The 24,899-nt window shown below is 40.8% G+C and overlaps 2 protein-coding genes across 4 annotated transcripts in view; one reads left to right on the top strand and one right to left on the bottom strand.

Annotated features, from left to right (window-relative positions):
• Positions 1–65: 65 nt before the first annotated feature.
• Positions 66–5,780, top strand: cptp.L (ceramide-1-phosphate transfer protein L homeolog; the record flags this gene model as incomplete). The annotated part of the gene is given in 3 exon segments (NM_001096509.1): positions 66–163; positions 4,625–4,794; positions 5,202–5,780. Coding segments are annotated over 2 exon segments (648 nt in total). The 3' UTR covers positions 5,725–5,780.
• A 9,908-nt stretch (positions 5,781–15,688) lies between these two features.
• dvl1.L (dishevelled segment polarity protein 1 L homeolog) overlaps positions 15,689–24,899 on the bottom strand; it is an 89,017-nt gene continuing 79,806 nt past the window's right edge. For 2 of the 3 annotated variants that reach the window (XM_018226034.2, XM_018226035.2), the window contains exons 13-15: positions 23,297–23,464; positions 21,729–21,935; positions 15,689–16,581 (exon numbers count right to left, since the gene is read on the bottom strand). In XM_018226034.2, the coding sequence (XP_018081523.1) occupies positions 16,172–16,581; positions 21,729–21,935; positions 23,297–23,464 (785 nt within the window). In that variant the 3' untranslated portion in view covers positions 15,689–16,171. Of the gene's footprint in view, positions 16,582–19,457; positions 19,506–21,728; positions 21,936–23,296; positions 23,465–24,899 lie in introns of all 3 variants that reach the window. The other variant, XM_041569360.1, reaches the window with a different exon arrangement.

Here is a 24,899-nt window from a genome sequence, read left to right as displayed (position 1 = left end):
AAGAAGCCGACTTCTACACACAGTGTAGAGCAAGGGTAGCGAAAGCCTTGCCATTGGTGAACGAGCTGCGGTAGGCGTGGCGCGGAATGGCTTGGCAGTCTGATGTGCGGGGAAGGAGGTGATTTACGGTGGGGCCGGACTGTCAGGTGGAAGGAGAAAGAAGGTAAGTACGAAACTACCTGGAAACAGGCTCCACGTCAATTGTTCTGACTTACACCCTGTCTGGCATAGGACACCAAGTGAATGAGGAATCCTGTATGAGAAATGGGACTGCCATTCCGATTTAGGGGAAACTCTCTTTAGGAGGCTAATGGGCAGCCGTCCAGCTGTTTGAAAGTACAGCTCCTACTGTGTCTCCCTTTACTCAAAATACTTGCACTGCTGTAAATATGGCCTGGGGAGAGAGAGAGTGTGAATAGAAGCAATGGTTAATATACATTTATAACAATAACATTTTAGCCAGGTCTGGACTGAGAATTAAACTAGGCCCTGGCATTTCAGGTACACAGAGGCCCAACAGCCCCCACAGAGGCCCAACAGCCCCCACAGAGGCACAAACAGCCGCCACCAACCCACTAAATACTGATTTTCTATTGCACCTTATAGCAGCCCCTCTGGCATTTGCCAGAACCCACAGATTGCCAGTCCGGGCCTGATTTTAGCTTTAGAATAAATCTACTTGCTGGCAGCCATGATCACTGACCACAATAACTCTTGAAGCCATAAGGCACCCCTCCCCACTCTGAGATCATTATTTACATTGTAATGTACTAAAAGTTCATAATTAAGGCAATGGCCACACACAATACTATTCAGCTGTGTGAAAAGAACCCGTCCACCTCCAGTGGTTCCAGTTATTCAGACAGCATATACATGTATGGGATCCTTTATCCAGAAAGCTCCACATTTCGGGAAGGCTGTCTCCCAAAGACTCCATTATAATCAAATCACTCAAATTTTAAAAAATGATTTCCTTTTTCGGCAGTAATAAATAAAACAGTACCTTGTACTTGATCACTAAGACTGGAGGCAAAACAATCCTATTAGGTTTATTTCATATTTCAATGATTTGTAACTATACTTAAGGTAAGGACATCCAAATTACAGAAAGATCTTTTATCTGGAAAACCCCAGGTCCTGCACATTCTGGATAACAGGTCCCATACATGTACAGAGAATTTGGAGTGCAAAGTGCATGTAACTCAGTGTTCCTTGCCTCCACTGTGTTGTGTAGTTATGTCTGACTCAGCACACGATACAGAGGGACAGGTGTAAGTGTTTAGAGTGTGACAAATGTGTGACTCTAGAACTTAAATCTACCCAAAGTATATGAGCCCTAGTATGATTCTAATAACATTTTCTTATTTTCTTTTTACATTGAGAATGTCACAGCCTACTGGTTTTCTTTTAAATGTCAGGGAGGGGCACGCCCAGGTTTGTTTCTATCTCTGTGTGTACGTGGCAACCTTTCAACTGCTCATTTACAGCTCGATTGATCACTATTCTGCTGTGTCAGTGGCTCACAACTTGAGTTGATCTTAATCATACAGCTTCTATCCATGCAGCCTACATATATCACCTACATGATTGGGTTATATTGGGGTTTTTGTTTTGGGCAGTTGTGTATGTAGGAGGGTGGAATAGGTTTACAGGTTACTGCCCTTGTTGCTCTTGCTATATCATATTCAACTTTATAATATAACCTATAACTTCCTTACGGTTTATTTTAACAATGGGCAGTCATTTCCGACAGATGTTTCATTCATAGTTTTTTCCATTTGACAACAATTACCTACCAATTCCATACCTACTAGTGTTCTTTAACAGGCTTATGGGAACAGTCACTGCTGATAGTAATGGTACTGCAATTAATAAGAAAGGGAGTTTTGCTATGAATTTTATCAGCAGATGTAATATAAATGGCAGAACCCTTTGTTTGTCAGATGACAGAGCTTTATCATTTAAGTTTCAGCAAAATTTCCCATTTCATTTGCACAAAATTTCCCATTTCATTTGCACATTTGAACATTTTGTGCTTTCTCTCACTTTAGGGGCATTTCCTGCGGGGATTTTTAGTTTACCTAGGAAAATTTGACATTTTGTTTTTCAGGAGAACTTGAACTATGTAAATCTGCCAGAATATTTTTGTATTTCCACTACTGGAGCAAGACTTAGAGCTCTAAATACCAAAGAACATTTTAAAAAATTGCAATTTTTCATATTATAGGGATGTATACCTGAAAAATGTTTTCATTTTATGTACAAAAATGTAACTGATTTGGAAAGCCTCATGTCTCTCGAACGTGCCAATACTAGAAATGTATAGTTTTATGGAGATTTTGGACAACTATAGTTCAAAAACTCCAGCAGAAAATTAACGAATTGTCAAAGCACTACAGTAGAAAATGGTATAATTTAGATTCCAATGCCAAAAATCCTGGGACAGCAGGTTTACCCCAGGTAGCCACATACTTTTGAAAAGTATACATTCTGCCGAATCCAAAATGGGTAGCCATGTCTTTCTACTCCTAATTACCAAACATCAAAGCTTTTCTGAACGTAGTCGTTTTTTATGAAAATTCTAAAAAATCACCTCAAAACTTCATCTCCACAAAGTATAAGGTACCAAGAAAAAACATCCTGAATATGAATGCCAAGGGTCCACTGAACAGGTTAATGCCCATTGTGCATAGGATTACTAAATATCTGGCACTCAGAGACCCCAAAATTAAGTTAGCGAATACACATTTCATAGCGTATATTTCTACTACCAAAATATATCCTGCCCAATTTATGTTGGGTAAAAGCAGCAAATTAGTAAGTCAATGCAAGAAAACCATATATTTTCCAAAAGTACGCATTCTGATGAATCCAAAATCAGTAAATATGCCTTTCTACAGCAAACTACCAAACTGCAAGGCAATACTAAACATAGCAGTTTTTACGAGATTTCTGAAAATTGTCTCAAAGCTTGCACTTCACCCCATTATACACCGAAGATTTTTTAAGGTACCAACATAAAATATCCTAAATAAGCACACCAGGGGTCTACTGAACACTTTTATTTTAAATATGCATAGATTTATCAAACTATGTGGTGTACAGAGTCCCTCCAAATGAAAATAGTGTATACGCATTTTCACACCTGATACTGTGGCTGCTGCAATATAAGCAGCCGGTGTATGTATTATGTGCCGTAAGAACCTAACAATATGGAGACCCTAGAAAACCACATATTTTCAGAAAGTACACATTCTGATGAATCCAAAATGGGTGAATACATCTTTCTACTGCAAACTACCAAACTGTAAAGCTATGTTGACTTTAGCAGTTTTTATGAAAGCTTGCACTTTTTCCCATTATATGCCCAGAATTGTGTAAGGTACCAACATAAATAATCCAAAATATGCATACCAGGGGTCTACTGAACATTTTGATGCCCAATATGCATAGCTTTATTAAACTATGTGGAGTAAAGAGACCCCAAATGGATATATAGCAGATAAAATTTCCATGGGCAAAAACAAGTAACAAAGACCACTAAAACCAATGCCTTTTTTTTTTCTTCTTCCCGCTTTGTGTAATCAGCCATCAGAAAAACACCTACGCAGAGCTGAAAATGTAATAAAATGGCTAAAAATGCACCAAAATCACAGAAATTGTGATAAAATCACAGAGCTAACATACAAAAGGTATTGCACAGTGCAGTTAGCAAATATGCTATTCACAATGGCAATAAAAGTTTTTTCAGGTAAAAAAACACGATACAGTAGAAAAAATAGTGCGTATAAGTGTGCGTGCACTTGCATGAATGTGTGAGTGCTGTGAATGTGTGGAACCCCCCCCCCCCCAATTCCCCAAAAATGTGTAAGTGTAAATGAAAGTGTGTATTCGTGGAAAAAGTGTGTGTGACACTAACCTGGGGCTTGCAGGCTGGAAATTCTGCTGGTCTGCGGAGAAGGCATAGAGAACGAAGAGGTGTGAGCCATCCTGTAGGATCCTGGTCGGGGCAGCATATGAGAGGCCCAGGATTAGAGGCCACAGTAGACATGTAGATTTCACATGCCTGCTGCAGCCTAGGGGCCCCTCATTCCCCTGCTCTGCTCATTGCCCATTGGTTTCTATTTTTGGCCACTCCAGATACCCAGAATTGCTCCCAACTGCACAACTTGCTCTGTTTGTGAGTTAATTACCTGCACTGCGATGGATGTCACTTTGCAAGTAAATGAAAAGGCCAAGCATGCGTTTGGTTTTGATGAAAAGGAAGCAGACCTGCCATGCTAGATTATTGTGTATGCTGCTTTGTATGTGCAGAGTATACACATAAACATCTGATGATATGTCTGAAAGGCTCCGATTGCAAAGCCACAGCCAAAGGCAAATTCATATCCCGGATGCATCAGGATGTGTCTGTACTTAGCGTTGTGTCTTTGTGCTGTAATGTTATGTGCACATATTCTCTGCTGCTGCTGGAATACAAGCATTACCAGTATTAGCAGGTGAGCCTATCTTTCCAGTGTGGGGGGCAGGACTGTGCTCCATAAATACTCATTCTGCATTCCACTGTGGGGGGGGGGGGTTCTGTCTTGGCATAATACTAATAATAGTGTAATTTTGCCCCAAGCAGAATAAGCTGAAAGAGAAAGGAGATCTGTTGGCTAATTTTAACATGTCCAGCACAGAGGAGAAGTTCTCTCTCAAGGAGGTCTTGGTGAGCTTCAAGGCTTGCTTAATAGATGATGACAAAGATGTTATTTTGGAACATTACGTGAATGGTTGGAAAGGACTTGTGAGGTGAGTTTGATTTATATATTTGCACCCTGCACTCCTTCTTCTCATATTAAATGTGAGAGAGTACCAAAGTGCTATCAATTCACTACTGTACATGTTATCCTTCATTTAAACAAAGTGCATGTCCATGCATAAATAATGTTATTCTGGTAGAAAACGTTTAGAACAATATCACATGGAATAATTGTGCAGCAATGGTCTGGAAGCCAAAGCACAATGGGTACATTTGGCACATTTTGCCCATAGCAGACTAATCTTTTATTACCTGCACAGTCTGGTGCCTGTTGTCGAACTGTAGCTGCTAGTATCATTCTGATGTTTTTAATTGTTGCAAGTTCTAGTTTGACCGCTATAAATCACAATGGGGCACAGATTAAACACCACTGACCTTGTGCATGTCTTTATTTCAGATTTATGAGCTCCTTGGGAACCATCTTCTCCTTTGTCTCTAAGGATGCTGTAAGTAAAATTCAGATAATGGAAAGCTATTTGGCGGGCCCAAATGGAGAGAGATATCGGACTCTACAGTCCATGGTTGAATACGAGCTAAGTTCTGACTTGGTGGATCTGACAAAGCGCTCTGATCACACAGACTCAGGGTGCCGTACTCTATTGCGCTTACATCGTGCCCTGCGCTGGCTGCAGCTCTTTTTGGAGAAGTTAAGAGTGAGCAACGAGGATAGTAAAACATCAACCCTATGTACAGAGGCATACAATGATTCTCTAGCCAACTTCCACCCTTGGATTGTCCGCAAAGCCGCAACTGTCTCATTCATTGCCCTTCCCTATCGCAATACATTTTTTGAAATAATGAATGTGGGCACAACAGAAGAGGTTGTGGCTATGCTCGGAGAGTCCATGCCATATGTCACAAAAGTATATGACTTTACACAAGAAGTATACTCCCAGCATAATCTGCTTGAGTTACCCTAACTGAAGGGTTCAGTCCAAGATGTTTTATTTAATAAAAATATATCCTGTGTTCTCTACACTGTAACCAATGAATAGAAGGAATATCAGATGCAAACCATGCTGCATATTTCCAGAACTGTTACTTTGTGACATACAATACCTGTTCTACTAGAAGCCATTACCAAATCCGTTATATATACTCAGGCATTCAAACATCATTGTAAATATTTATAACAATACACTTTTCTGCACACCAAAATGTGGTATGGGCATCAATTTGTAATGTGTTCATTAAGGGGCAGATTTATTAAGGGTAGAATTTAATATTCAAATTTTCAAATTTTTTTTTTTATTGTTAAAACTGTCAAATTCGACTCAAGTTTTTAAAAAAATTCTAATTCCCTTCAGGAATTCTAATTTGACTATTCGCCTCCTAAAACCTGCCAAATTACTGTTTGTCAATAGGAGGGGTCCAGGGATCAATTTGGAGATGTTTGCAGTTTTTTTTTTTTGGAGAAAAAACTCGAATTGAGTTTGATCGAATCGAATTTGATTTTTCGGGTTGTTTCAATTTGTTTCAATTCGACAGAGTTGCAACAATTCGATTTTATTAATACATTTCGACTAGTAGAATTTCCAATTTATGGGAGTTTATGAATTCAAAATTGGACCCTTGATAGGTGTGCCTCTAATTATGTAGGAGGTTGCATAGTAATATTGATCAAAATTGTGCAGTTCAGGAACACATTGCAATCATGAATTTGCGTTCATCATTCTGGCTGCACCCATGTTGCAAACACCATTTACTGGTTCTTCCACACAAGCCTGTTATTACCATTGACTAACATGGATAAGTGCCGAAGTAGTGGCAGAATAATTATGTGAGAATATGCTTGCAGATGCAATATCAGTGAAGTCTTTTTATGCAATAACTGTGCATCTAACGTGCAGTAAAACCACACAGCAAATTAAATAGGGGCCTCTGTGTATGACATGGGAGAAGCTGTAGAATCAAATGATAGCAGCCTGTAAGTGTCTAAATACAGTAGCTCAAGTAGTCTAAATTCAGAGCTTAGTGCATTGCTTAACAGTAACACCAACAAATGAAAGTGTTGTAAAGTAATGAAAAGAGCATCTAGTGTTGCCCTGCACTGGTAAAACTGATTTGTTTGCTTCAGAAACACTACTATAGTTCATATAAACAAGCTGCTATGCAGCATTGGCGGGAATTTTCTCCTTTGAATGGCTGCCCCCCATTGCTACACAGCAGCTTATTTATATAAACAAAAGTAGTGTTTCTGAAGCAAACACAGCAGTTTTACCAGTGCAGGTCAAAACTACATTATATAGTGAATAAAGTACCCCCTCTTGTAAGATATAAGGATATTATAAGTTATCAAGGACCTTTACCATATACCACATGACCATATAAAAACACGAGGCCGAAGAACGAGTGTTTTTATACAGGTCATGGAAACCTGCGGTAACTTCTAATATCCTCATATTTTGCAACAGGGGTTACTTTATTTATTATAATTCAGAAGTTTTAGTGAGTCATGTGACAGAAATGACATCACTAGTCACCGTTTATAAGGATATAATTTACAAGATATTCATGGCTTTTGGTATTATATTTGTATTCATTTAAAACACTTTCAAAATATTACTGTTCCTTTAACTGATATTGGTTGGTGTGATCTCATGAACGTCATATTGTCTGGTGCCTGAGTTCATAGTAGGTTTACATTTACATATTTAGATTTTTTTTGGCAAAACATAGTGTAGAAGTTGGTGTAAAATGGATGGTGTAATTTTGCCTTGTTGTCCTTACATGTGAAGCATCACCTGGAAGTAATTCACTGCTAATTAGGGGCATTTATTTAAAACTGTTTCTTGTAACCTAGCCTAACCAAAAACTATGCCATTATTTTATACCACTTTACACCTGACATAAATTCAGGTGGGGAAGAATATTTGATGTATATGCTGTGTAAAAAGGCAGCCATTTAACACAAGTTGGGCTTTTGTTTTTAAAGGGGAACTATCACAAACATTTTCAGCATAGTGAAGATAAATTGATTGTATTTAGAAAGTTTCTTATTGTGTACACCAGTGGCATTAACCTGAATCAGGACTCCAGCTTTCACCTGGCCTCCATGCCAGAAACCTAAAGTGGCAGTTGTGCAGGACCAGTTATTCTCCGGCAGACCATTGCAGTGTTGTTGTCGCACAATGGACTGTACTGGGGACATCGCTGGACCCTAAAATGACACCTAAAATGGTATTAATGAAGTGAAACAGTGCCGCTTATTTACTTGGCTTTATAGATCGCTTGCTAATTTATATATATAAAGTGCACTACATGGCATAATAAAGACATGGCACAGAGAGCACAATAGATGGAAGTCACATTCACAGCATATTGTTTATGTCCATTCTAGAGAAGAGGGTGTGGCTAATTGTGCCAGATCATTAACTTAAGTATTCTCCATCTTTATTTGTGCTACAAAACATACTGACATAGTTGTTTGTGTTTTATTTACAGCAGGAGCCCCCAACCTTTTTTTACCCATGAGCCACATTCAAATGTAAAAAGAGTTGGGGAGCAATACAGGCATGGAAAAAGTCCCTGGGGTGCCGAATAAGGGCCATGATTGACTATTTGGTAACCCTGTGTGGACTAGCAGCCTACAGAAGGCTCTTCTTGGTAATAGCTAGTTTGTATGCTAGTTTGTAAAACCTAGTTTGTATGCAATTAAAAATTGCATCCAAGCCTGAAATTAAAAAATAAGCACCTGCTTTGAGGCCACTGAGAGCAACATCCAAGGGGTTGGTGAGCAACGTGTTGCTTGTGAGCCACTGGTTGGGGATCACTGATTTACAGGGTTGTACAGAAAGCTAAACTATAAATGTTCCATATGTTCTGTACAGGGGGTTCTTTTTAAAAGGATCCATAGGTTGTTAAAGGGGTAGTTTACCTTCCAAACACTTTTTTCAGTTCAGTTGCTTTCCATCTTTTATTTTTTACTGTTTTCCCATAATTAAAGTTTAAAAGGGAACTCCACAAAAACATAACTTGAGCTTTTTCAAAAGTAAACATAATATCAAGTAACTTTGCAATATACATGCAGACTTTTCATGATTTTTAATCGTTTGGAACAGTTCCCTAAGCCTAGCCCCCTGCTCTCCTGCTGATCTGTCTGACTACTTTGCTGAGCTTGCTGACTACTGTTACTTTGTATCAACAGCCATCTGTCCTTAGCCTGCATCCTCCAAACCCCACAATTCCCTGCACACGTGAATTCAATAAGGAGCAGAACAGCACAGTACAATGCATTGTGGGTTATGTAGTTCCTGCATGCTGTCTGTAAGCTGTGGAGAAGTTGTTACAATTTGTAACATCAGTGTTTAGTCCCTCCTTCCCTGCCAGGATTCAAATGATGCAGAAAGAGAAGAACTGTTAAACAGCTGAATTGCAGCACAGAAAATTGCATTTATTCATACTTTTTGAAGAAACCGGTAACTGTGATGGATATATTAGAGATTTATGTGTTATGTGGGCCTCTTTATTACATTTTGGTTAGGAACCTGGTGTTCCCTGTTAATGTTCCTGTCTCTGGTGTTTCAGTCTGGCACCTCAGTGATCCAGAAGAATTCTGTGACAATTTGCTACATTTAGTTGATACATTTCTCAGCAGTATCTGTGGAACATTAGCTGCCTGTAATTAAACTCCAGGATTCTGCTCAGCAGGGAGAAAGATAAGAAAGGTATCAACTAAATGTATTAATTTAAAACAGTTAAAGAGTTGGCAACCCCCCCCAGCTGCTTTAGGAGGTGAAAAATTAAACTTTACACTTAAATATTAGAAAAACAGGCACAAAAAGAAAATAGAAAGTAATTGGGAAAAGTCTTTATTTCTGGTGAACTATCTGAACAGCCCCTTTAAGGGAATTGGGAAGCCACTGTTTTATTCCTATTTGTTATTTTCAGTAACGCTACATAAAATATAAATATACTTTGCTGGGTTTTTTGTTTGTGTTTCCATTAACCTGCTGAGCCACAGAGGGGCAACACATTGTACTGAGCTCAGTTTAGCTAAAGTTCGATGAAATTCCTTTATAAAAGGAATTCTATTACTTGAATCTGTGTTTATTTCTGGCGTAGTCCTGTGTATGGTGTAATCTGATCTGGGGGTAGATACAGTACTTGAACGAAAGAAACTCTGGCACTCAAGGCAAGTGAAATGCAGGGTTCCCCCTTGCTTTTATTTCTTGTGCAGACGTGCGACGTTTCGGGGTTACCCCCTTTATCAAGCATGTTCCTGGTAGATACAGTACGTCATTCTGCCCTAAATAAAGGTGTTTAAAATGTTGTGATTTGTTACTTTTTTGATGCCTGTGTAGTACAGTCTACCCGTTCCATTTAGTGTAAACAGGACATTCATGGGCAGCCGACACCACTGGACAAGATTAGTGTATCTGCTACACCAGTGCTGTCCAATTCATATGGTACAGAGGGCCCGAATTTTTTCTAATCTTTATGGTGGAGTGCCAATAATGGAAGCCAGTGTTAGCCACTCCCTGTTTTTAGACCACACCCACTTTAAACCACACCCATGTTACTGCAAAACCATATCCACATTAATAGCACACCAAAAAACCAAATGGTTGGTGCTCACTGCAGGGATCAGGGCCGGAACTAGGGGTAGGCGGCTGTCTAGGACACCATCATTGAGGGGCACTTTTAATGGGTTTTTTTTTAAAATTTTATTTAAGTGTTTATTTAATAATTTATTTCCATAATCATGGTCACTCAGTCGGGTGGACTCCCCCTCCTTCACTTTCTCCCTCTTGCCAGCAAGTATTAGCTCCTTCTGTGCAGTGCAGTGCAACGTGCGTATACGCATCAATGATGTCACTGATCGATTGGATGACAGAGAGCTGGGGGGCTGCTTGGTGTGACTCTCGCTGCTCTCAGCCTTGCACAGTTGCACTGAACTCAAGACATTCTTTCTATTACTGTTAAGTGTGAAGCTTCCTGCTGGCACAGCCAGGTACAGATTTGGGGCCCATATATTTGCTGTTGCTGCTGGGCACTGGCACAGGTACATAAATACTTGGGGCAATATGATGTAATCAGATTTATTTATGGCTGCTGGCGGCACAGGTAAAGATTGGGGGCAATATGATGGCTACTGAGCTTGCTGGTACAGGTATGGGGGGCAGTATGATGGATGGCTACTGGCACAAGTACAGGGGAGACCGTATTATGGATGGCTGCTGGGCTTGCTAGTACAGGTACAGGGGCAGTAATATAAATGAAAAAAGTGTTGTACGTTTTCTTGCTTTCTTTATTTAAAAACCATTGTGATAAGGAGGGAAATGGTAATGCAGGACAGGGGGCACTGATCGAAGCAGGGTGCCAAACTACCTTGGCCCAGCACTGGCAGGGATGCCACTCATATGTGAAAAAAGTCATATGAAGACATACCCTTAAATCCATATGCCTCCTCCTCCCCTGTGTATAATACACTACCCCAGCATATGAGTAAACCCCTTAGGGGCCACTAACAATAATTTCCAAATGCTAACAAACCCCTAGAACAAATACCAGGCTTATGTTCCATAGGGATCATAGGTCAGGCAGAGTATGACACACACAGGGAGCATAGGGAAGTCAGAACAGAGCAGGAGACAGGAATCAGGACCAGTCTAATATGTACTACATACAGTGATTTTGTAGAACATGTGAACAGGTGAACAATGTGGGCAGTTTCAGTCTGGATCTCAGGTGTGAATAGTACAGGCCTTTAGGATATAAACAATGCAGGGGATTAGTCTGAATTGGATCTCTGAACAATGGGGGGGCCAGTTAATCTCTGTAGTGATACCTTTTAAAGTTTACAAATGGTAAGCAGACACAGCCGTCAGACTGGAGGGCCACATAAAGGGCGGTCGCCAGTTGGACAGCCCTGTGCTACACCATTATCGGAAGATGAAATACTTTGTCAGATGAGATTGGAAGTATTCAAACTTCTGTAGTGACTTAAAGTAGAATTAAACCGTAAAGTAAAAACCCCTACCCTAAATAGACTCCCCTCCAGTCTAGCTGCTACCCCGGGCAAATGCCCTTAACTCATAAATTACCCCTAACTGCAGATTCTGTTCACGGCAGCCATCTTCTTTTCTTCCATAATCTTCGGGAAGTAAGTGGCATATCGGCTAGGGATGCGCTGAATCCACTATTTTGGATTCGGCCGAACCCTCGAATCCTTAGTGAAAGATTTGGCCGAATCCTAATTTAAATATCCAAATTAGGGGTGGGAAGGGGAAAACATTTTTTAGTACCTGTTTTTAAAAAAAGTCACACAATTTCCCTTTCCAGCCCTAATTTGCATATGGCTGAAAAAGGCCAAATCCTGGATTCGGTGCATCCTTAATATCGGCACATGCGCAATTGGAGCAATTTTCTGTAATTACAGTGCAGTACAGAGCTTTACAGTGCATCAATGCAGTGCCGTAACTAGATGTTATTGGGCCCCACAGCAAATTAATTTTAGGGCCCCTCAAATATGCATAGGTTGTCCTGTTTTGCCAATACATATTAAAATGGCTCATTATTAGGGTTTCACAGGGCCCCCTATAACTCCTGGGCCCCCTGCAGCTGCAGGGTCTGCTTCCTCTGTACATCTCTGCATCAAGGGAAACTATGACACTGCGACAACTGTATATGCGCCGAAAGTCACGGAAATTGCCAAATCGACGCTCTCATTCCGAAGAGCTGTAAGATGACTGCTGTGAACTCCGCTGGACAGAATCTGGACCGAGGGGTAAGTAAAAGGTTAGGGGCATTTGCCCGGGGTAGCAGCTAGGCTGGGGGGGGGAGGGGGGTTTATGTATGGTGGGAGGGTAGCGTTTTTTACTTTACAGTTGATCTACTTTAAGGCAGTTCTGCAAACATGTCACCTTGTCACAGTTTGCCCCACCTCACTCATTCCCACACATCCCATTCTCTGTTCTGTGCAATTTGTATCCACATGGAATTTAAACCCTGCCATTGAAAATCAACTTGAATTATTTTCAACCCCCAATACATTGAATCACTTTCAGACTCAGGCAGCATTGGGCAGAGCCAAGCGTGTGATTGGGGTGGAACAGGGTGTGGCAAAGATGCACCCAAAATATATAAATACTTAGTTGGCATCTCTGGTGCTGTGTAAAACCTTCTGTGAAATGTGACAAATTTCCTCTATACCAAATTGTTTGGGTACTGCATACCATTTAAAGGGTTGGTTCACTTTTCGTAGAATGGCCAATTCTAAGCAACTTTTCGACTGGCCTTCATATTTTTTAAATAGGTTCCTGTCTTCTTCTGACTCTTTCCAGTTTTCAAATGACCCCATCTAAAAAAACAATGGCTCTGTAAGGCTACAAATGGATTGCTATTGCTACTTTTTATTATTCATCTTTTTATTCAGACCTTCTCCTCCTATTCATATCCCAGTCTCTTTATCTATTTAATGTATGGTTGCTAGCAGGTCCGGACTTAGAATTAAAATAGGCCCTGGAATTTCAGGTACACAGAGGCCCAATCAGCCCCCACCAGCACACTAAATACTGACTTTCTATGGCACCTTATAGCAGCCCCTCTGGCATTTGCCAGAACCCACAGATTGCCAGTCCAGGCCTTGTTGCTAGGGTAATTTGGATCTCAGAAACCAGATTGCTGGAATTGCAAATTGCAGAGCTGCTTAATAAAAAGCTAAACAACTCAAAAACCACGAATAATAAAAAATGAAAACCAAATGCAAATTGTCTCAGAATATCACTCTCTACATAATACTTAAAGTTGATGCAAAGGTGAACATCTCTCGGCAAGCTGAAGGCAACATACATCTGGACACCATATATCTGTTTTTTTGGGTTCAAACTGACATCACTGTCCTAGGGTAAAAGGAGAGTTTGAATGCTGCAAGGTCAGCTATATTATTAGATAAGATGAGACACAATCTCATATCCTTGAACTCTGTATGTTCTGGGTATTCAATAAACTGGCGTCATACTTTGCTTGTATTCCTATATCAACGCTTGATTCATCAGTCGTCGTTTTCATGCAAAGTACAGGAAATAATTACCGTTATTATAATGGAAAGGAGGGCTGTGCTGCCACCAAACCACAGTGCAGGTACCCTTAAGGGCAAGTATATGATTTCAGTTTGAAAAGTGTGCACAAACGTTGGTCAGCACTGCTATAACCCTTTGAGTTCTGTGTTTAGCCAATTAAAATCCAGTTAGGCATACAGTGCATCCATGCAGTGCTGTAATTAGATGTTATTGGGCTCTACAACAAATTCATTTTAGGGCTCTCCAAATATGCATAGGTTGTCCTGTTTTACCAATACATATTAAAATGGCTCATTATTGGGGTTTCACAGGGCCCCCTATAACTCCTGGGCCCACCAGCAGCCGCAGGGTCTGCTTCCTCTGTACAACCCCTGCATCATTGGGAATCTCTGACACTGGCCTGCTCCTTGTGATCCATGGCACTTAAAGGATTAAAGTGTGTGCTTTTGCTTTGAAAAATAATATATAACACAATGTTAACATTTTCCAATACTTTTATTTTGTGCATTTTCTCATTAGGAGGCCTCACTCAGTAGTGTATCACATTGGTCACCCACTGCCAGTACTGCTGTCAGAAATAACAACACCGATTAAGGCCAATTACTGTGGCCCGTTCCTCCTGCTTTTCAAAGTCCACACATGCTGCTCCCTAGTGAACTTGGCAGCAACCTTTACACTTTATGATTACTCTGTTGTTGTAAACGTCTAGTTGCAGCAAGGATCTAGGCTGCTGGGACAGAATGAAGGGGACTAGAAACGATGGCCTCTGTTTTTGGTATTTACAGAAATATATACATATTCAAAAAAAAAAACCATTAAATTAAAACACAATATTTATACACAGATTAGCTGTACAATTCATTTGTCAGTTGGCAGGATGAGTAGCAAACAATCGGTGGTCTGTGAGCAGATGTGAAGTGCTGGCCAAGCCCTGGGGGGAAAGGGAGTGGGGTGATATCACTCAACTTGCAGGACAGCAGAATAAGTGACTGAAGTTTATCAGAGCACAAGTCACATGACTGCGGGCAGCTGGGAAACTGACAATATGTCTAAGCCCATGTCAGATTTAAAAATTAAATATAAAAAAATCTGCTTGCTCTTTTGAGCAACGGATTTAGGGGCAAATTTACTAAAGGGCGAAGTTACTAATGCTGGCAAAAATTCAACAGCGTGACGTCATTTCGGGCACAGGCGCACAGGCGTAACTTCGCTAGCGAAAAGGACTGCCGCTCATTCGCACTCAATCGCCAGGTGAAGTTGCGCTCTGGCAAAGGGACGTGCACAAATTCACTAAGATGCGGATTTTACTGAACGTTACCTCTTGCGCCAGACTTGCCTTCGCCAGCTCAGACCAGGCGAAGTGAAATGGAGTAGATAGGACTTCCTTAAAATTTCTAAGCCCCAAAAAAACGCTGGCGTCTTTTCCTTTTTTCAGGGCGATAGGCTGCAAAAGAGCGTAAATAACCTGCTTCCCCCCTACATTTCCTAACGTATGGCACATAAACTATACACTGGGCTCATGTGTAGGGCAATATAACAACTTTATTTTCTTTTATTAAGGTTCCCTGGGTTTGTGTAATGTAATGTATTTGCTGCAACATATACGTCCATTCAACTTTAACTTCCCGCTGCATGCAAATTAGCCAACGCTGGCGCAACTTTGCTCATGGTTGCCAAATTAACGCTAGCGCAACTTCGCCAGAGTTTGGCGTCCTGGAGGCAACTTCGCATGTTAGTGGATTATCGTTGTCTGAGCAAAATTTCCCTGCGAAGCTATCGCTGGCGAATTTAGGCCGCTTAGTAAAAGTTTCCCCATAATGTGCAGACTTCTGCTGGAACAGCACTGTTAACTGATGTATTTAAAAAAAATGTCCAATTACAGTATCCCATTAAGTGCTTAACCCATTAACAGGGGGAGTAGGGGCTGCCACAGAGAATGTGACAGAGAAGTTAATCATCACAAAACGGTCTAAAAAGGATTTAAAACTTGGCCTTGACAGAAATAATGGCAGGTTTTAGGGAGAAGAGATCTGTGTTTCTGTGCTTTTCGTATAAACCATTCTGGAACATAGATCTCTGAAAACAACAAATAGCGACATTATTTTCTTTTGTACATAGACCCATATATACGTTTCATGTTAGCAGTGGATCTGGCCTTTCGTATTCTATTCTGAGACTTAATACTAGTGGTTTTGCGGTTAATAATACTGGACATCTGGTCCTAGCAAACTCTGCATTCTCAATGACATAGCCTTTGGGCGTGGCAGTCGTGATCCTTTCTGTACTGGGGTATCCCAATCATTTTATGAGAGTCCAGTGAGTGACTCAGAAGGCACTTTGGCTGTCACATGATGTCAACAAAGAATTCACAAGGGTTCCCCATGGCCTTCTGGAAGGACTGCCTGCTTCCGGTCAGTTCTGGGGGGACATTGGCAAGCTCTCGAACTGGAGGCCCACCTGGCGGTCCACTAGTACCGTACACCTTGCTCCCGATCTTTGGCAGGCTGAAAAGAGGGGGAAGACCAGGTGGACCGTGGGAGTGGTGGCTGTTGCTGCGGTGACTGCGTTGACTCCGTGACACTGAGCTGTGACTGTGGTGACTGTGCTGACTCAGGGGCCTCTCGTTTTTGCTGCCTCCACTGCGAGGTGCGCGGTCTGACCCACTGCCACTGCCTGTGGACCTGCGCTCCTTCTCTCGGCCAGAAGACCTTTTCCCTTCTCGATTGCTACGGCTGGAGCCACTGCTTTTACTACCTGTGGGGAGAACAAGTAAAGAGTTTTATAGTAAGAGTTAAATACATTCAGTTTCTATGTATCCAGTGTTCAGTGTCAGAGTATACCAGTCATGAAATAAATCTATAAACGAATACATTTTAAGAAAATATCAGCAGAGTTTTCTTCGATGGTTGCAATTCTATGTTAAAGGAGAAGGAAAGGCTAAAATTAAGTAAGCTTAATTAAGCAAGGTCTATATCAATACACCAGTAAACCCTCAAAGTAATGCTGCTCTGAGGCCTCTATCAAAAGAAACACCACATTTCTTTCTTTCTAATGTGTACACATGGGCTTCTGTATCAGACGTTCTCTTTTCAGCTTAAACCTCCAGGGCTAGGGCTTGAGCATGCTCAGTTTGCTCCACCCTCCCTGATGTAATCTGAGCAGGGAGAGACTCAAGCAGGAAGTGATGTCACACCAAGCTAATATGGCAGCTGCTATCTTAAATAACCAGATAGCACATCTAGAGCTGTTTACTCTGGTATGGTAAAGCATTCTACAGAATAAATATAGGGTTATAGCTTGCATTATTGTGGCTAATCTATTGGCAATAATTTGCCAAGGGTCAGGGCACGAGGAAACTTCGGGTGACTTCGGAAAACAAAGCACTCCCAGTGCCATCCCACCGGCGATTTACATTCTAGCCAACGGGAAGAGCAGATTTGTCGCCGGGCGTCAAACCTCCCCGAATCTGAGCGTGTGCCCTTACCCTTAAGGAACAGACATTACTGGGACATTGGGACGGCCTTCCATTTAATACTCTGCTACACAAAAACCTATTTGGTTAATCCTTCTAATTGTTAGTTCTGTGAATACATTTTACTCCTATACTTTTGTAGGATGAGATATTGGAGGAGGGGGAAAGAGTTGTGAGAAGGTGCTCCTCAGCCCTACTGCATCATTTCTGCAATTGTGAGAAAAATGTATATGTGGGGGGAAGTTGGATGGGGTTGCGGAGAGGGTTTTTTTTCTGCTTTATAAACTTTTTAGACAAACCGAAAACTTTATGGAGAAAATATTAAACTGCTTCGAATTTTCAGGATTCCCTAGTTCAAGATTTGATAAATTAACCTTTTAAGCTATATATTGTATTATTATAATATCATACCTCTTTGGAAATACAGTCTCTAATTAAGGGACCAAAAAGGGCTGGGATTTACCAGGACATCAGGGACAAGGGTGTCTGTGTATAATTAGGCCTGAGCTGGGCCTAATATATAAAATACCATTATATTAACAGGTATGTCTAGTATAACTCCAGATGTTACACTGACAACTCCCAGCATCTTCCCATAGATTCCTGCTGTAACACCCAAGATTATCTCCCAGTGCTGAACATTTATAGATGTTGTTCATCTCCTATCAGAACTAGCTATCGACATCTGTGATCAGTAACAAAGCCATGTAGCAGGAGCTTGAAGAGGAATATACACTTCTGGTCGTGTTAATGTTGCATCAACTTTATCGCATTAAATATAAAAGCATGAAGATATAGCTTAGTGTGTGTGTGTGTAGTAAATTCCAGTTCTGTATATTTGCATGTACTGTATAATACACATATGGCTAATGGGGAGGTTGTTTGCCTTCAGTTTGGTGTATGTCAGCAAATTAAACTTGGGCGGCCACATTCCTTCTTCTTCTTCTGACTATTTCCAGCTTTCAGATGGGAGTTACTGACTTCATCTAAAAAACACATGCTCTCTATGGCTACAAATATATAGTTATTGCTCCATTTTTATTACTCCCCTTTCTATCCAGGTCCTCTACTATTCATATTCCATTCTCTTATTCAAATCAGTGAGCAGCTGAATAAGCAAAATAACTCTGCATCCACAGTATCCCCAGGACAACAGACTACTGCAAACCTCAATGGCAGTTAAAGGAGTAACAAACCATTTATCAAAAAAAAAAAACCCTACCCCCCATCCCACGTAGACCTCCCACCCTCCTCCCCCCCAGCCTAGCTGCCCCCCCCCCGTGGAAATGCCCCTAACTTTTTACTTACCCCTCGGTGCAGAGCCACAGCATCGGAGTTCACCACAGCCATCTTTTTCGTGTCTTCTTCCGGCACTTCGGCAATTTCCATCCATTTCGGACGCATGCGCATTTGACGCAAACTGGTAAATTGCGTGCGCGCCACTTCACCGGGCTCCATCTCAGCTTGCCGAAGACCCGGAATATGGCTGAGGTGAACTCCAATGATGTGACTCTGCACCGAGTGCCATTTCCCCAGGGGGGCAAGCTAGGCTGGGCGGGAGGAGGGAGGGGCGTCTACGTGGGGTGGGGGGTAGGGTTTTCTTGATAAAGGGTTTGTTTCTCCTTTAAAGTGGTCAATGTATGAATATAAAGCAGTATCATATCAATAGAAGCCACAGAGTGAGTATTTCATGAGAGGGAAGTAATGAGGAAACATATAGCACATAAAATTTGGGTATCCATGCATTATGGAATACAGCAATGAACATGATTCTGGAGTACATGTTGCAAAAGCTAAACATATCAGCCAATGCCATCGGAGGTACCATGATGTAGTGCTAGAAGACTGCAGTTTCAGACCTTATCTATCTGACTTTATATCTTTAAAGTTCAGTGATATGCTAATTCAACCTCAACCATAACCGAGGTTAAATAAACCTTAATTCGGCACCAACAAGGACTTTAGAACTAGTTCTATTTTAATCACTGCAGGTCCCTGTTTACTGTTTATTACAGGAGTGTTTGAATTCTGCTCCCTGTCTTTGTGTGGGGGGTAGTACTACCTGTGATGTGAAAAGAAACCTGTTGTATCTAGCGGATGACATATTTGGAATGGACATGCCATGACTCTGGTGTTAAGGTCAGAGGTTAAGGCTTACCGGTGACCTAGTTGCCTGCATTCCTTCCATGCATCCTTCAGTCTAATGCTTGCTCAGCACAAAATAAGGGAATAAGACAGTTACTTGAAGGAAAGGACACAACAAGGAATAGGGGGGAATCGTTAAAAAACACACACAGAGTTGTGCATTACCTCTCAATGAAAACCAATGCCCAACATGCGTCTTTAGACAAGCACCTAAAACAGTATATTGCTTCTATTTCCATTCTTTAAAAGGACAATACACACTCATGTCCACCCTAAGGCTTGTCTGAGGAAGGGGCACGCCCCCGAAATGTTACATCATATGACGAAATAAACGTGCAGGGGATTTCCCCACTACACAAGCCTTTTGTGTTTGGCAAATTTCTTATTGGATACAATTGGGAGAGGTGCCGACCCCTCCAGCCAACACTAGGCAATTATAGACAGGAGAGAATCTAGGGGAAATAGGAAGTGTTTTGCACCCTAAGGCTTGTGGCATATATTCTCAGCTCCTATGGTCAGTCCTGCTGAGAAGTCTGCTATTAGTTGTGATAATAATCCATTAATACTAACAAGTATAGGTGCTTCGCTGCCAGCTGAATAATGCCAGAAGAGACTACGTCTTAACTGACAAGAGCCTTGTCCCAAATAGACTGAAACTGGTACCTCTATTATAGTTTTAGTTAAAACTAATACTGTTTTATTTTCTAAACAATATACATGGAACAGGAACTTGTAACATAAACTCTTTAACCCTATGTTTGAAGTCGGTGTAGGAGCTGAGGGTCGCAGTCAGTGCAATACCATGTTGAAATTCTAATACCACATGTCCATAGTGGCTGTCATGATATTATCATGCAATACATGCAGATAGGGCAAGTTATAGATTACCAGAGGATGTCCATCAGGATAATATGATCATTAGTTTTTTTTTAAAAAATATAATAAAAGGAAAGTGTGTGTGTGTATATATACTGTATGTATGTATGTGTGTATATATATATATATATATATATATATAATGTCCAGACAGTACCTGCACTCTTTCCGTTGTTGTATCCGTGGGTGCTAAGGTCTAAAGAAATATGTAGCCTTCAAAATTGACCAGCACACCAGATTCTCAAGTGTTCAAATTCGTATTTCAATATGCCTAGCTGGTGCACTCTTAACAATCCACAGCTGCCTGGGCGCTGGTCAAGACATTAGTATACAGTGAACAAACAAGCCGCACTCCAAGGACTTCATTTTGAAAAATTAAAGTGAAGTTTTATTCTCACCGTTTCGGCTCCTTAACTGGGGCCGTCTTCACGTCTCCTGAAGACGGCCCCAGTTAAGGAGCCGAAACGTGGAGAATAAAACTTCACTTTTATTTTTCAAAATTAAGTCCTTGGAGTGTGGCTTGTTTGTTCACTATATATATACACACACACTTTCATTTTATTAAAAAACCTGCACCAAGGGTCTTTGCAAAAAAACTTGTATTATAACATAGTATGTACAGCAAACGATTTTTTGGTCCCCATTGGAATCTTTTTCCTTGAAAAAGGTCCCAATGGGGACCGAAATGTCGGCTTTACATACTATGCTATAATACAGGTTTTTTGCAAAGACCCTTGATGATGGTTTTTTATTTTTATATATGCATTGAATTTCCGAGTATGAGGGCAGCTACACGGTAGCTAAATTGGAATGTGGTGCTGTTCGGTGTGTGTGTACATCCAAAAATTAAAATGTTTCAAAGTAATTCAAAATATTATGTTGTCCTGCACTGGTAAAACTGCTGTGTTTGCTTCAGAAACACTATTATTGTTTATATAAATAAGCTGCTGTGTAGCAATGGCTTTGCAATTGCTACACTTGCAGCTTGTTTATATGAACTATAGTAGGGTTTCTGAAGCAAACAGATCCGTTTAACCAGTGCAGGGCAACACTACATGATATTTCCATTACAATAAAACACTTTAATTTTTTTGGTGCTACTGTTCCTTTAAGGCAGTGGTTCCTTAACTGTGGAGCTGCCAATATGTAGTTTGTGATACCTTCTGCTACTGCACTCAGCAGGCACAATTTAAACAAGTGCAATTTTTATTTCAAGGAATTAGAAAAGACCAAAATCAGTTGATATGCCCATGCAAATGTCAAAACATGAAAAAAGGTTCAGAATGATTAACCTATGAATGCTCAGTGAAATGGAGCTGATGACAAGCCATGCATGCACCTCTGAAACACACAAAAGCATGGAGCAGGGGCAATTAAGGGAAGGAAACCCCAGAACATGTTTACTTACCTTCGCTATGCTGGCTCCCAGCACTGCCACTGCCATAGCTAAAGCCTGGCTCCTGGTAGGTTGGTGGAAAGCAGGGCGGGGCTAGAGGATACTGATAAGAGTAACCCTGTCCTAAAGGCCACGGGGCAGCTGGATGGGGGAGTGGAGCCAGCGTGTCCTGATCAGAGGTACCACTCGAGCCGTCATTAAGATTCAGTGCTGCCACATCTAAAAGCAAAAGTAGTTGCTATATTAGAATATAAACTATTTTTAGAAATCAGATTTTTATGCTGCTATTCCAGAGTAGAGGTAGGGAATCATGCTGTTTAGTACAACACACTTTAAAGAAGAACTAAAGCTTAACTTAAGAAGTAGGCTAGAAATGTTGTACATTATATTTCTGTACCAGCCCAAGGCAACCACAGCCCTTTAGCAGGAAGATCTGTGTCTCCAAAGATGCCCCAGTAGCTCCCCATCTTCTTTTCTGCTGATTCACTGTACATGCTCTGTGCTGATGTCACTTACTGAGCTTAGGGACCCACTCACAATATACAGTACACTAGAATATAAGTGTCACAATATAAGGCTGATTAGTAATTAATACAGATAATTACTACATGACAGCACAGAAACCAGTGCAACTAGTACCAGAATTTAATAATCAGCCCTGTAGCATCATCTTATATTACAGGCCAACCTCATTTTCTGCTTGATTATTTGCGACGACCCCTAAGTTTAGCTTCTCAACAGCTGCTCAGAGTAGACTGAGCATGTGAGTGTCACAGACACTTTCCAAGATGGTGACCCCCTGTGACAAGTTTGATGTCCTGGATCATTGCTGCTATTGACAAGCTGAAACTTTAGGCTGGTGCAATAAGTTCAGTATATAAAATATTGCATATTTAACCACATTAATTTTTAGGTTTAGTTCTCCTTAAATGGCAGTGTCTGTATTATAATATAAAGGTATTTGTTTAACAACAGAGGTGTCCAACCTGCGGCCCGAGGGCCGCATGAGGCCCAGGATGGATATGAATATGGCCCAGCTTAAAGGAGAGAGAAAAGGAAGAGAAGTGAAAAAAAGAAATTTAGAAATAAATGTATTGAAATACAGAGAAAACGAGAGTGAAATAACACTTTGTGCTCTCTTAGTCCAGACACATTAACCACCTCAGTCTGTCGTCTAGTTAGGAACAGGCTTACTATGCCAGGTTGTAACAATGTGGGGACCTATGGAGTAGGGAGGATGGGGGACTTTGCCCATTGCCCAGTTAGTAATAATAATATAATAATAAGTCTGTTTAATATCCAGGTGTCCCATATTCCAATGTATAGCTCCATCTGGTTATCCAACTGGTACTGTAAGTTCTTTTCTGTGTATTTTCTTTAATTTTACAAATCAAAAGTGTTTGTGTATTTCATGTGTGGCCCCAGACATTTTTTCTTTTTCCAATGTGGCCTAGAGAAGCCAAAAGGTTGGAAACCCATGTTTTACACAGTGTTGAATGCAGCATTATTTAGGGGCATGTTATTTTGTACAAACACATTTGGGGAACTCTAGCACAGAAACTATCAGCAAAACGACTTACTGCCACACAGGTCTCCAAATACATAGTAGCACTGCTCAGAGAAGGTGATTTTGTTCACTGTGTGCCTGAGGTAGCCATGTTTTAACATGCTGCTGGCATATTTCCTGGCCTCTCTGCGTTCTTTGAAGCCTTCAACATGTGTGTAGAGCCAGTCCACAACGTCCGCTCCTGTAAGTAGAATTAGCAATGAACGTGCAACAGGCGACTATGGAAAGGCAAAGGACAATAAATTGGTACAACTCACCATTTTTTATACAAAATAATTTGCTAGAATCCCAGAATCCTAGCTGCAGCTGCCATGAACTGATGCATATTTTTGCACCAAATGAAGGATGTTCAAATAGAAAGTAAGCAAAATGTGATCCAGACCTGGGTAGCTGCACGGCCTTCGATTGTCTAAGTGCACAACACTGAGTGCCTATTCTGTAGGTACAGCAAACTAAGGGAGCTCTGTACCTAATGCTAGGTTAATGCAAGTGTGAAGAGTAAGAATTTACTTCCGTGTTATTGCAACTTACCTTTATTATTTGTGGTTTCTTAAAAGAACGTTATCAAATGCAGGATTTTTAGAAAGTAATTTTCTATCTATTTTTCTTTATTAACTTTTCCATTTATGTTTAGATTAGAAGTTAGAGGGAAAAAAAAATAAATATGGAAAATACATGACTTTTGGCAATAAATCAATGACTCTTATTCTCAGTTGACCGAACCAGTTAATACATCGTCCAACCAGCGCTTTAACAAATTTTTCCGGGCATCCCCGGGCTAGGTATACCAGTTTCTGTCTTGGAAGAATGTCAATATAAGCTGTATCCAATATCTCAGAGTAGGTGGTTCCATGGCTTTCCATGTCAGGAGTATTGCTTTTTTGGTGTAATGGAGAAGCTGATGGAGGTATAACCTGTCTCCAGAAGGGAGACTTAAATCTCCAACCTGCCCCAATAATCAAAATTCCAAAGCCCAGATATTGGGCAGACCCAAAGAAGTGTCCATAAAGGTAAGTATTGAAGTTCTATCTATTTTAATGGGCTTTTGGAAAGATGCAAGCAATATAAGAATACCTTTTAAATCTGTTTCCTTTAATAGATGCATTTGTCATGGTGTAATGAGAACATAAGTTAAATTCTGAAGGCAGAGTCTGCATTCTCTTTGAAAGTTATTTTGGATATTGATATTGATGATGAGAAATGTAGTTGTTGGATCTTCTATCTACAGACTTCTTAAAGGGATACAGTCCAGCAGAATTCTGCACTGAAATCCATTTCTCAAAAGAGCAAACAGATTTTTTTTATATTCAATTTTGAAATCTGACATGGGGCTAGACATTTTCCCAGCTGCTCCTGGTCATGTGACTTGTGCCTGCACTTTAGGAGAGAAATGCTTTTTGGCAGGCTGCTGTTTTTCCTTCTCAATGTAACTGAATGTGTCTCAGTGAGACATGGGTTTTTACTATTGAATGCTGTTCTTAGATCTACCAGGCAGCTGTTATCTTGTGTTAGGGAGCTGCTATCTGGTTACCTTTCCATTGTTCTTTTGTTTGGCTGCTGGGGGGGGGGAAGGGAGGGGGGTGATATCACTCCAACTTGCAGTACAGCAGTAAAGA

This window comes from Xenopus laevis, chromosome 7L, assembly GCF_017654675.1.
Source record: "Xenopus laevis strain J_2021 chromosome 7L, Xenopus_laevis_v10.1, whole genome shotgun sequence".
Classification (NCBI taxonomy): domain Eukaryota; kingdom Metazoa; phylum Chordata; class Amphibia; order Anura; family Pipidae; genus Xenopus; species Xenopus laevis.
This window is presented reverse-complemented; position numbering and strand designations above follow the sequence as displayed.